Source organism: Neopelma chrysocephalum, unplaced genomic scaffold (assembly GCF_003984885.1).
Source record: "Neopelma chrysocephalum unplaced genomic scaffold, ASM398488v2 Primary Assembly neopelma1_119, whole genome shotgun sequence".
Taxonomy (NCBI): Eukaryota; Metazoa; Chordata; class Aves; order Passeriformes; family Pipridae; genus Neopelma; species Neopelma chrysocephalum.
Window position 1 is genome coordinate 3,194,655 of NW_020897781.1, and position 12,033 is coordinate 3,206,687.

The window sequence follows — 12,033 nt, forward strand, 5'->3', positions numbered from 1 at the left end:
GTAAAGCCACAGAACAGTGCTTTGGATGTAGAGGAAGTAAAGCCACAGAACAATGCTTTGGATGTAGAGGAGGTAAAGCCACAGAACAATGCTTTGGATGTAGCACATGTTACTGGTAGTGGTAGTTTCTACCTTCTCCTGGCCAAGGAGGCAGAAATGTGGGGCAATGTCTCGGGTGATCTCAAACAATTGTGGTTTCTGAGTACTGCATGAAAGCTTGTTCTTTGTGAGGGTGGTGTAAGAGGGGAGAAAGATCCCAGGGAATTATGAAGGGCCTAACTTGACTGATGCTAACGGGGAATCTGGGTTTCTCTGCAGACCTGGTGCGGCAGATGACCAGATTTGGGGCAGCAAACACCAGCACCACCTCTGCCGAGGAGTTCCGTCAGAAGATGTTCGAGGTGGAAAGCATGCTGAGGGAGATGAGGGAGCGCAGCCTGGGCAGCCAGGAGGAGCTGGCAAACCGTGAGCACGAGGAGGCTCAGAAGTGTGAGTCCAGCTCGGTGTCATGGGACAGGGCTGCACAGATCCCGCTGGGTGTGGCCATTCATGGTTTGGAGCCCATGAGGACGCTACTCGTGGTCATGTTTAGAGAGTGCTGTTAATAACCAGGCACCCCCCCAAAAATTTTACAGGAGTTTCAGAGTCTCCTGTGACACTGCAATGGGGTCATTTGTGGTTTCTTTTCCGAATTTCAAAGCAGAAGTAACTGGGCAGTTCTGTTTGGTGACCAAAAATGACCACACTTAGAACCAGGAATCAGCGTTATTATGTGATGTATTCACATTACACGAGGCTGTGAATAAGTCACATAATTTTTCTTCATATTTACTGTCCCAGGAGAGGGGTTCAGTGTAATAACCAGCAGCCTGCACCACAGTAGCTCCATTGTCCTTAGAGCATCCTTGCAGGAGTGAGGGCACTGAGCCCAACTGCGTAACCAGGGACGGTGGCACTGTGGGAATTGAGCGCTTCTGATTAACAGGCCCTGGCAAAACATAACTCAGCAGCTGAAAGCTGGAATTATAAACTGGCTCTTGTTGGAAATAAGTAATTTTTTACAAGGGAAGTAATCAAACACTGAGACAGGCCTCAGATGGGGTTTCTCCATCATCTGAAGCTTTTCAGGCATAGCTGTGCATCTTTCTGACAGAGATCCCATCTCTCTCACCAGCACTGGGGGGAGGGAGGGAGAGAAGATGGTCAGTTCTGGCCTTGATACCTGCCAAGAGAGACCAGAACCAGGCTTTAAGGCAGCCAGGCACAGAAAGAGCCTGTTAACACAGGATGAATTAGCAACAGTTCTCATCTCCTCCATCCCATCCCCAGTGCTGCATCGGGTGAGGAGTGAGCTGCACGCCCGCTGGCAGTCCAACCAGGACCTGGTGAGCAGCATCCAGGACCGGCTGGCACAGCACAGCTCCCAGCTGATGGACCTGCGTGACGCCCTCAATGAGGCTGTGAACAAAACCAGGCAGACAGAGGACTTGAACAGCCTGAACCGAAACAACCTGGAGGAGAGCCAGGTAAGACCTTCACCAGGTAGTCCTGGCCATACAGTGAGGGGTGGGGGGGGCTATCCCAGCCCTGCTGGTACCCAACCTTGGGTCTGTGTGTCTAGCAAAAGAGCCAGGAACTCCAAAAGCAGCACGGGCTGGTGCAGGAGACCCTGCGGATGGCCAAGGACGCCCTGGGCCAGGTCTCTGACTTCCTACAGAAGATGGAGCAAGCAAAGGAGGTGAGTGGCAGAGGCACTTTGGCATGGGCAGAGGGCAGGGGGTGGCAGCCCTCAGGACTGACGTGTGTCCTTGCAGGCCTACGAGAAGCTGGCGGCACTGCTGGATGGGGCAAAGCTGCCCCTGACTGAGCGGGTCAAGAAATTCTCCCCAGCCAGCAGCAAGATCCCCATCGTGGAGCAGGCAGAGGAGCATGCCCGGCTCCTGGATGAGCTTGCAAGGAACCTGTCCAGGTGAGGGCACCAGTCCTGACCCTCACTAGTCAAACCATCTCCTACCAGAGCTGGGGATGGGAAACTGCAATCCCGCACCGTGGCAGGGGAACAGTGGGGTGTCACCTCTAAAGCTTCATCCTGGAGCACGTGTGTTGAGGATCCCAAAGGCATTTGTCTGTGGGGGCATGGGCAAGAGCCTGAGCATTTTCCATGGATTTGATGGCTTCATCTTCCAACACAGCATTATCCAGGGCACAAACCAGGATGGCTTTATCCAGCGGGCGATCGATGCCTCCAATGCCTACGCCAGCATCATTGAAGCTGTGAAGAAAGCAGAGCAAGCAGCCCACGATGCTGACGAGGCAGCCAGCAAGGCCTTGATGGTACGTGCTGTGGGGAGCAAAAACCAAACTCCCTCAACAAACTCCCTTCCCTCTTGCACTTGGGCTCTTTGTTCTGTGCCACAGAGCAGTGCCTCTGCCATGGTTGGGGCCCAACTCGGTATTTGGGTCTCCCCATCTCACCCCACTGTAGTTGCCTGAATGAGCATTTTGTGTGCAGTAAGAGCCAGAGGCTTGAATTCCTCTTCACAGTCCCATGTTTGTTTCACAGAATGTCATGTCAGAAAATCTTGGGGCTGTCTCTAAAGTGCTGAAGAGGAACAGCAGCAGCCTGGAGGAGGCTGTGAGGAGACAGCAGACGAAACTAAATGGAGGTGAGAGAGGCTCTTTGCGGGGTGTGATGTCCTTTGGGCTGGACCAAGCTCCCAACACACAACATGTGCATTTCTTTAATTGCAGCTATTAAAGGCACTCTGCAGACAGCAAAGGACAAACTGGCTGACCTCCGTGTGAGGAAGGAGCGGCTCCTGACCCAGCTCCAGTCTGTGCAGGACATGCTGGGCAGGGACCAAGGTTTGTTCTGGGGTGGCTGGACTGATTCTCTCTGCTCCCTTCTTCATGCCCAGACTGTGACCCAAGGGTGCCTTCTCCCTGCTCCTGGCCATCCCAGAGATTTTTCTCTCTTTCCAGAGGACACAAAGGAGACAATCCAGAATGCTAAAGCAGCTGCTGCTGAGGCCAACGAAACAGCTGCAAGAGTGGAAGATACCCTGAGCAGCATGAAGAAGAACCTGGATGAGTGGAAAGACCAGTACGGAGGCCTTCGAAATGAAGACCTGAACCAGGCAGTCCAGGATGCCAGGAAATCTGGTGAGTGCTGAGCCTGCTGGGCTACCAGGGCTGTCTGACACGGGTTTCAAGCTGCCTGAGCTTCTTATTTCCCTTCCTCACTAACCTCCAAAACTCCTGGCTCCTTTCCAACCCCAGTGTCCAGCCTGGAAAGCACCATTCCACTGCTGCTGGAGAAGCTGAACAGCCTGGAGAACAGGAGGAACAAAAATGCCACAGTGTCAGAGAACATCGTGCGGATCCGGCAGCTCATCACACAGGCGAGGAATGCTGCCAGCAAGGTGGGCTCAAGGGGAAGGAGGGCTTACCTGAGGGTAGCATGCAAATGGGAGGGTATCTAGGAGAGCTCTGGGGCCATCAGGCAGGGTCCTTTTCTGGTGGGACGACTCCAGAAGGTGCTTTGTCCTGGTGTACCTGGCACTGACCAGACAGGCAGCAGCAGCAGCAATGGGTTCAGGGCTGGATTTCTTTCCCTGCAGGTGAAAGTCCCCATGAAGTTCAATGGCAGCTCAGGGGTTCAGGTCCGGATGCCCAGCAACCTGCAGGATTTGGCAGCCTACACATCCCTCAAATTCTACATCCAAAACCCTGACCCCAAGAGCCAGCAGGATGAGGCAGAGGAGGGGCGGTTCGTGTTGTACCTGGGCAGCCGGGAGGTGAGACGGGGCCCTGCGGGCGGGTGGAGGGAGCTCATGTTGGCAGCATCAGTGGGGGATCACACCTCGACTTCAGCCCCTCACCTGCTCCCTGAATGTCTTTGTGGGGAACATGAACAGCCCCTGGATGCAGCCATCAGCCTGGCTGGGAGTGCGTGAGAATGGGAATGGGGGTGTTTGTCCGGTGCAGCCTTGGGAGTGTTAGGGAGAGCTCCTGCCTGTCCCAAATGCCAACATGTGGCCCTGTCTCTTCCTGTGTTCAGGCCACAGGAGACTACCTGGGCATTGTGCTCAAGGACCGCAGAGTGCAGTGGATCTACAAACTGGGCGATGAGGAACCAGCCTCCCTGAGTGTCGACGAGGATATTGGAGAGCAGTTTGCCACCATCAGCATCAATAGGTAGGAAGGAGACTGTTGGGACACATCCCAAGAAAGCACAGCAGGAGACTGCCCCTGCAGCAGATGTGCTGTGCCCAAGCCTGGACAGGCCCTTGGGCTTGTAGAGGTGCTGTGGACTCCACCATCCAGTCATCCCTAAATGACTAACACTGAAACACCTCTGAAAAACTAGCAGGGAGATGTTGTCTTACCAATTCACGGAGGGTGTGGGGGTGTCTGCAGGAGAGGAAAGATGAAGCTCATCGTGGGGGGTCCATTCACTTGTGGCAGTGCTGGTAGCATGAATGCTGGCCCCTTTCAGTGTACTGGTGTGGTGCTCCCCAGTGGGAGATGCACCCTTTCTTGGTAGAGCTGTGTGCGGGGTGGGACATTGCTCAGGGAGGGCAGAGTTGGCTCCTCATTGGGGATCTCCCCTTGTCCTGACCATCACTCCCTGCTGCAGGATCCTGCAGTACGGGCACATGTCGGTGATCGTGGAGAGGCAGACGGTGCACGAGACCAAGGGAGACAGCGTGGCCAAGGGGGAGCAGGGGCTGCTCAACCTCGACCCGCGCAACGTGGTCTTCTACGTGGGGGGCTACCCCTCCAGCTTCACGGTGAGTCAGAGGGGAGAGGGAGGCTTGCCTTTTAGGAGGTATCAGCGATGCCTTTGGAGATTCCTGGGGAAGGGGGAAAGCCCACTTGATTACATGAGGAAACCAGGATCAAACTTGCCCTAACTGTTGGGTTTCATTCCCAGCCTCCTCCCGCTTTGCGCTATCCCAACTACCGGGGGTGCCTGGAGCTGGACACTCTGAACGAGGAGGTGGTGAGCCTGTACAACTTCCAGCGCACCTTCGAGCTGGACACCACTGCTGAGAAACCCTGTGCAAGGTGGGGCACCGCGCCCAGGCTGGGAGCAGCTCTGCTCCATGGCACTTACCCTGACCCTCAGCTGCTCCAGAGCATGGGAATGGTGTGGGATTGATGCCTAGGGCCTCTTCCTGTTGTCTCAGGTCCAAGTCCACGGGAGACCCCTGGCTGACTGATGGTTCCTACTTTGATGGCACTGGTTACGCAGAGATCAAGTTTGAGAGCCAGTTTGGCACAACCAAGCGCTTCGAGCAGGAGATCCGTGTGGTCTCCTACAATGGCATCATCTTCTTCCTGGAGAACCAGGCATGTGCTTGCTCTTCTGGGGAGCCTTAACCCCTCAGTGGGTGGGTTAGGACAATTCCAGGCCTGCTTGCGGGCGTTCCCAGTTCAGGACACTGGGGAGAGGGGGGCTCTGGAGGGCTGCTTGGAGCAGGATTTCTGCACTGTTGGGAAAAGCCACCATGAGAGGGCTGAACCCAAACCTCACAGCAGTCACTCATCTGGTTCTGGAGGGGCTTCCCAGAACTCAGAGAGCACCCATGCACAGACCCTCCAAGCTGGGCCAGGGTTCACTGGGGCAGGAGCATTTCCAGCTTGCAGTGTTATCCCTGTGCCCCTGCACAGGGCCACTGTTCACAGATAAATCCCAAATAACTGTACATAGTGTGTCAGGGCACTGCCAGTGGGACCTGTTCCCACTGATGCTAAAGGGCAGGTGGGCTCAGTGCCACAACTGCATCCTGGACACCAGGACGTGGGGCTGAGTGTCCATCCTGCCTCCCCCCCAGGGTCAGTTCCTGTGTCTGGCCATCCGGGATGGGAAGCTGGTGCTTTACTATGACTTCAGCTCTGGCCTGGAGATGGCAAAACCCAGCAACTCCTCCTCCCTCACCATCAGCAGCACCACAAACAAAGCGGTAAGAGGGGACAGTGCCTGCCAGGCTTGCTGGGAGGGGGAGAGCTCCTCATCTGTGGTGGGGAGGCACATGGACCCTTGTTTTTGGGGGGTGAGGGAAGAGCTGCAAGTTCTTTGACTGGAGCCATAAACTAGACACCTTGTGCTGCCCTCAGTGATGGACATAATTGGCCCAAATCGATGGATCATTTCTCTCCTCTGTCTCCAGATCCAGATTTTCCTTCTCAAAATGAATAACAAGAAGCGCATCCTGGTGCGGCTGGAGCGCCTCACCATCTTCGTGGTGGAGCAGGAGAACTCCCTGGAGAACGCTGTCTCCTACTACCTGGGTGGTGTTCCCCCAGCTGTGCTGCCCCCCAGGTGGGTCCAGACCGTGGTGGGGTGGGATAGTCGGCATGTTCCCTCCCTAGTCCCTGCTAGTAGCCCTGGCCCTTTCTCAGCCACATCCAGGGCTGTTGGGGCCCTGCTTAAGCTCTGGAGGAAGATTTTCTCTCCCTGTCCATCGTCCTGAACATTTGATGGGACATCTCCATCTCTGGTGTGGGATGAGGTACTGGTGGGTATCACCAAGTCCTCCTTTGCTGTGCTGGGTACTTTGGAGCAGCCTTGTGCCTGAGGCACTGGAGATACCCATTACCATCACGGCTCCTTCCCAGACACTTTGTCTGAAGAGCTGCAGGGCCAGATCCTACCCAGGGCTGGGTCCTGCCTGGGGCTGTCCTCATAACAGTTTGCTTCTCTGGCAGCTTGAAAGCGCTTTTCCCCACGGGAGGGCCCATCCGGGGCTGCATGAAGGGCTTGAAGGCTCTCGGCAAATACGTCGACCTGAAGCGCATGAGCACCGTCGGCGTGAGCTACGGCTGCACCTCGGACCTCCTGGTAAGCACAGGAGGCAGCCTGGTCAGCCATGCTGAGGAAAGGGTCTGTCAGGGAAGGGGGAGCACAGGAGCCCCAGGACAGGCCCCATCTCCCCTCATTCACACAGAAACAGGGATAAAACCCCCCAGGTCCTCAGCGCGGAGGGGTCGTGGTGAGATGCTCTGTGTGGTTGGCCATAGGACCAGCCAGGCCCAGTGAGGACCACAGTGCCTCAGTCATCTCCCAGCACCCCAGCAGCGCCAGGGCCAGGCTCCCACCTTGCCTCCGTGATGTCCCTCACAGGTTGCCCGCTCAGTCAGTGTCCATGGCCACGGCTACCTGACCCTGGCTCTGAAGGACGTGCCGGGGCTGCGGGACTTCTACAGCGGCTTCAGCTTCCAAACAAGCCAGCGTGAGGGGCTGCTCTACCACCACACCACCCAGGTGGGCACCTGCAGGACCCCTGGGTATCCCAGCAGTGGGGCTGCTGGTGATGGTGCCGTTTCCCCTTGGGGGAATTTTGATGGGGCCAGGAGGTGAATCTGCAGTGAGATCTGCACCCTGAGCTCCTGGAGGGCAGTGGGGAAATGGACCCTTCCTTGGGCTGCTGAGCAGCAATGGGGTGATGCTTTCTGCAGGAGGGGACGTGCCAGGTGTCCCTCCAGAGGGGCCAGCTGGCCTTGAACCTGCTGGGAACCGAAGTCACCACTGACAATGCCTATGCAGATGACAGGGCCCACTACGTGGCCTTCTACAGCGATGCCCGTGGGTACGTGTCCTGGTGTCCTGTGGGGGCTGGGGTGCCAATGGCCACAGGGACCTGCTGAGCCCCCACTGCTCATCCCTCCCCCAGGGTCCGGCTGTATGTGGATGATGAGCTGCAGGACACAGCGACAGGGCCTGGGCCCAGCCGGCGGCAGCGGCGCCAGGACGGGCAGCAGCTCTTCCATCTCGGGGGTTCAGCAGATCCAGGTGCCCTCAGCAACCTCACCGGCTGCATTGGGAATGTCTTCGTCAAGCGGTGAGCAGCTCCGTGCCACTTGAGAGAGCAGGGCTCAGCCCCGTCCCACCTCCCCGCTGCTCTCCTGACAAGGATCTCTTCTCCCCGAGTGTAGGGTGTCAGAGCCACAGATGGTGGTGGACCTTCAGCAGAACGTGGAGAGCATCAATGTCACCATGAGCTGTCTCTGGGGTGAACAGCCGCAGCAGCTCAGAGTGACTCCGAAGAAGGACAGGAGGAAACCCAAGGTACCAGTTGCTGCCAAAACTCCCCACATCCTCATCCTCCTCACATACCACTGCTGAGCACCTCTGCTGGCACCTGCTCCCCTCACCCCATTCCTTGGTGTGCATTGTGTAGGTGCCAGGCAAGCCTGCCCCCAAGGGTCGCCGCCACGACCAGGACGGGCTCTGCCAGCTGCACCCCCAGCCCCGCGCAGCCAAGGGCACCTTCCGCTTCGGGGGGGCCCCGAGCAGTCGCTGGGAGTTTGATGAGATCCCAGCCTCCTTTGGGTGGAGGTGAGCCTTGCCCCATGCCCACCCCACACAAGCTTGGCCCTGCTAACCATGGCTTGGAGAGCAGGTGTTGGAGAGCCAGGTGCTCCCATTACTCCCTGTCCCTGCAGGTCCCATTTCTCCCTGGAGGTGAAGCTGAACTCTTCCAGTGGGTTGCTGTTCTATGTGGCGGGTGAGAGGGGCTCCTTCATGGCTCTCTTTGTCTCCAACGGGCGCTTTGTCTTCCTGGTGGATGTGGGCAGGCGCCGGCTGCGGATCCGCAGCAGGGACAAGTACCGGGACCGGCGGTGGCACACGGTGAGCAGGGGTCGGGGCTCAGCAGGACCTCTTCAAACCACATCACTGCCCCCTGTGCCAGGTGCCCCTGCAGGGGTTGGCTCACTACAGCCCTGCTCTGGTAATCGCTTCCTGATACCACATGGGACACCTGCAGTCCCATGGGAGCAAAGGGGAGAACAAAAGCACAGCCAGGGCTGGCTGAACCTCTGAGCTGAGCCTTCCTGTCACTGGGCACATCCCTGGGGCTCCTCCCAACCCGGGAAGTTGCCAGTCCTGGCACTGACCTTTGGTCCTTGCAGGTCTTCTTCAGCAGAGACCAGAGCCGGGCCCAGCTGGTCATCGACGGGCTGCGAGCCCAGGATGCTGCAGTGGCCACCACAGGGCTCTTTGTGGCCCAGACCCCCTTGTATGTGGGAGGGGTCCCAGCTGGAAAAGCCAAGGCTCACATACCGGTAAGGGCTTGGCACTCCCATGGCATCGCCTTGTGCCTCCCAAGTTTTTCCCCCTCTGTGCTCAGTCCAATGGCCTCTCTCCACAGCCCGCATTGGCCTTCAGCTTTGATGGCTGCCTGAGGAACCCACAGCTGGATGGGAGGCCCCTCGGTCCCCCCTCACGCACCTTTGGGGTGACACCCTGCTATGAGGGCGCACTGGAGAGCGGGGTCTTCTTTGCTGTGGATGGCGGGTCCATCACCCTAGGTACCAACAGCAGCCTGGGCTGCCTCCCACAGCCCTGGGACTGGGTGGAGCATATCCTGTGGGAATCCCCTTGTCCCTCTCCTCACCAGTGGCATTTCTCTTCCAGCTAATGCGGTGGTGACTGAGCAGGACTTGGAGGTGACACTGGAGGTGCGTCCCCGCAGCGCCTCTGGCCTCATCTTCCACATCGGCACGAGGAGAAGCCACTATCTCCTGCTGTACATGGAGGAGACCAAGGTAGTGGGAGGGTGGCTTCCCCACAGGTTTTCAGCAGCAGTGTCCATCTCCTGCCTGCTCACTGGGCTCTGACGTGTTTGTCTCGCTCAGGTCACTGTGAGAGCAAATGCTGGGGCTGACGAGTTCTCTGCATCAGTGACATGCCCCTCTCTCTGTGACGGGCAGTGGCACACCATCGCAGGTGAGGTGACAGACACTGCTTGGCTCTGGGACCCTGCCCCACTCCTGCTTAGCCTACACCTCCTGGGGAAGCCCAGGGCCCTTCCTCGGGTATTTAAACCCCAGCCCCACCTGTATGCATTTAATTTGGGAGATTGTAACTGCCATTAAGTAATCTCTTAAAGTCCTTGCCTGATCAGATCTGGTGGGCAGGAAACACAGTGTTTTTCCAGGTCATGGAGCAGCCGGTGAGGACAAGGATGTTCCTGTAGGACTGGCTCCATCCAGGACTGTCATGTCCTGCTAAAAGCCCAACTTGCTTTGGTGTTGAGTGGGTCCAGGGGGGGCTCAAAGCCCACAGCTGGGAGCAGGGATTGCAGGATTCACACCTGTACAGCAAACTCAGCCGTGAACGTAGCTGGCATTGAGCAAGTGCTGAGGTTTTGCATCAAGCCCTTTTTGGGGCTCGGGGTCAGTAGTTTTGCTCTGCTCCAGCACTGGACTGGGCCGGAGGGTGGAGATGGACTTGCTCCCTGGGTAAAGGAAGCAACGCTGACTGTTGTTTTCTTTTGAAGTTACCAAATGGAAAAACATAATCCAAATTGATGTGGACACAGAAGGCAACCACACAGTGGGACCCAGCCAGCGTCCTGCACCCAGCACAAAGGCGACCTTCTCCGTGGGAGGGCTGCCAGGTGAGTTGGGAAAGGTGTGCTCCAGAACGAAATACCCCAAAGCCAAGTGAGATACTATTCCTGGTGCAAAGAAGAGGTGCTTAATCCCCTGCCCTGTTATGAGCCGGACTAATGCCTGCTTTTCCTTGTTCAATCTGCAGAGACAGACAAGGCCAGTACAGGGCTGCTGTTACCTCCCCTCCCTCATTACGTAGGCTGTGTAAGGAACCTGCTGATTAACCGGAGACACGTGGACCTGCCACGAGCCGGGACTGCCAGGGGCTCCGTGGGCCTGAAGGGCTGCCCTGTTCTGTAAGTGCCACATCCATGCCCAGCCTGAGTGACACAACACTGCTCCAGGTCCCGGCGTCACCACTCGATGGCATCGACCGTGCTCAGACACACTTGAACTCCAGTGACTGCAGGCACAAGTCTGGGCCACACCAGAGGGGCCACGAATCCAAGGGGAAGGAGGGCAGGGGAGGACGATTGGGGAGAAGGGGGCACTTTGGGGATGTGTTTCACAGATAGAACCAACAAGTTGGAGTGGGACATGGTGACAGGCAAGTCCTTCCCTGGGGGTGAAGCATCTGCAGTAGGACTTGTGCTGCCACGTGGCTCGTGGTGGGAGCGACTGCCCGTGACAGAGCGTGGGCTGGAGCACACGGCAGTGTGTCCTGGATCCTGTTCCCTTCACCCCACACTCACAATGCACACAGATTTAGTTCACAGAACACTCAAGGCTATTAATAAACCGTCACAGACTGTCTGCTGATAAAGGCTGCAGGCAGTTTCTGTTTTATCATAAATGCAATTAGGACAAACTGGATTAATTCCGTCAGTTTTGTGGTTTTTATAAGCAAGGGCACATTTAACCTCCCCCCCAAGGGCAGTCTCAGCTCACCTGCCACTGCTACGCAAAGAGTTCTGCAAGGGGGAACTTGGACAAAATTCTGTTCACAGAATTAGCATCTTCTAATCAGAGTAATTTATAAAAATCAAAAGAAAAGAACAGAATATGCTGGGAGAACTGCTGAGGGAAAGCAGAAACACAACCACCACTGACTCTGCAGTTGCATTCAGCACTGGCAGTACAATGACTAAAGTCCTGTTGTGTGAAGCAAGAAACTATTGCTTGAAAGGGAAGAAATAGAAAGGTTACCTCCACATCTGGCCAGGTGTGCAAGGTGACACCTGGCCCTCACCCACCCTGGCTCCTGCTCGGCCTCCCTCACACCTGGTGTAGTGCAGCCTTCACTTGAAAACAGCTTTTTTTCTCCCAAGACACCCAGTTCACTCGTGCACTTACATGTCATTTATATATTTGTGTGTGTATATATATATATCTGGCCACTTGGGGACAAAATCTTGCTTCTGAAATGGACTTGTAACTTATATCATTATATTGTGGGGGTTTTTTTATGAGGGGTAAATATTGTAAAATGGGTTTTTAACATGTCCATCTTAAACAAATGTAATTATGACCTGTTTTTAAAGTTGTAGTATTAAAAGATGGTCTTTGTAAATCACTGGTACATACTTTGGAGTCAAATAAAGTTTTATGTTACTCTCTTTCACTTTACTGGGGAAGAGTAAGCATGAGGCTGATGAGCTGGAAGAGGGATAATCAGCATCTCAGGAAGCA

General features: G+C 56.0%; 1 protein-coding gene across 3 annotated transcripts in view; it reads left to right on the forward strand.

Annotated features, from left to right (window-relative positions):
- Positions 1 to 11,971, forward strand: part of LAMA5 (laminin subunit alpha 5) — an 88,322-nt gene extending 76,351 nt beyond the window's left edge. For all 3 annotated transcript variants that reach the window (XM_027697169.1, XM_027697171.1, XM_027697172.1), the window contains exons 52-80: positions 319 to 489; positions 1,330 to 1,526; positions 1,622 to 1,738; positions 1,815 to 1,969; positions 2,193 to 2,334; positions 2,564 to 2,666; positions 2,752 to 2,865; positions 2,983 to 3,162; positions 3,280 to 3,422; positions 3,621 to 3,797; positions 4,061 to 4,197; positions 4,640 to 4,793; positions 4,937 to 5,070; positions 5,193 to 5,355; positions 5,841 to 5,969; positions 6,177 to 6,328; positions 6,715 to 6,847; positions 7,130 to 7,270; positions 7,465 to 7,595; positions 7,680 to 7,847; positions 7,942 to 8,074; positions 8,187 to 8,344; positions 8,452 to 8,638; positions 8,920 to 9,072; positions 9,159 to 9,318; positions 9,425 to 9,555; positions 9,646 to 9,736; positions 10,290 to 10,409; positions 10,550 to 11,971. In XM_027697169.1, the coding sequence (XP_027552970.1) occupies positions 319 to 489; positions 1,330 to 1,526; positions 1,622 to 1,738; positions 1,815 to 1,969; positions 2,193 to 2,334; positions 2,564 to 2,666; positions 2,752 to 2,865; positions 2,983 to 3,162; positions 3,280 to 3,422; positions 3,621 to 3,797; positions 4,061 to 4,197; positions 4,640 to 4,793; positions 4,937 to 5,070; positions 5,193 to 5,355; positions 5,841 to 5,969; positions 6,177 to 6,328; positions 6,715 to 6,847; positions 7,130 to 7,270; positions 7,465 to 7,595; positions 7,680 to 7,847; positions 7,942 to 8,074; positions 8,187 to 8,344; positions 8,452 to 8,638; positions 8,920 to 9,072; positions 9,159 to 9,318; positions 9,425 to 9,555; positions 9,646 to 9,736; positions 10,290 to 10,409; positions 10,550 to 10,704 (4,229 nt within the window). In that variant the 3' untranslated portion in view covers positions 10,705 to 11,971. The remainder of the gene's footprint in view (positions 1 to 318; positions 490 to 1,329; positions 1,527 to 1,621; positions 1,739 to 1,814; positions 1,970 to 2,192; positions 2,335 to 2,563; positions 2,667 to 2,751; positions 2,866 to 2,982; positions 3,163 to 3,279; positions 3,423 to 3,620; positions 3,798 to 4,060; positions 4,198 to 4,639; positions 4,794 to 4,936; positions 5,071 to 5,192; positions 5,356 to 5,840; positions 5,970 to 6,176; positions 6,329 to 6,714; positions 6,848 to 7,129; positions 7,271 to 7,464; positions 7,596 to 7,679; positions 7,848 to 7,941; positions 8,075 to 8,186; positions 8,345 to 8,451; positions 8,639 to 8,919; positions 9,073 to 9,158; positions 9,319 to 9,424; positions 9,556 to 9,645; positions 9,737 to 10,289; positions 10,410 to 10,549) is intronic.
- Positions 11,972 to 12,033: the final 62 nt, after the last annotated feature.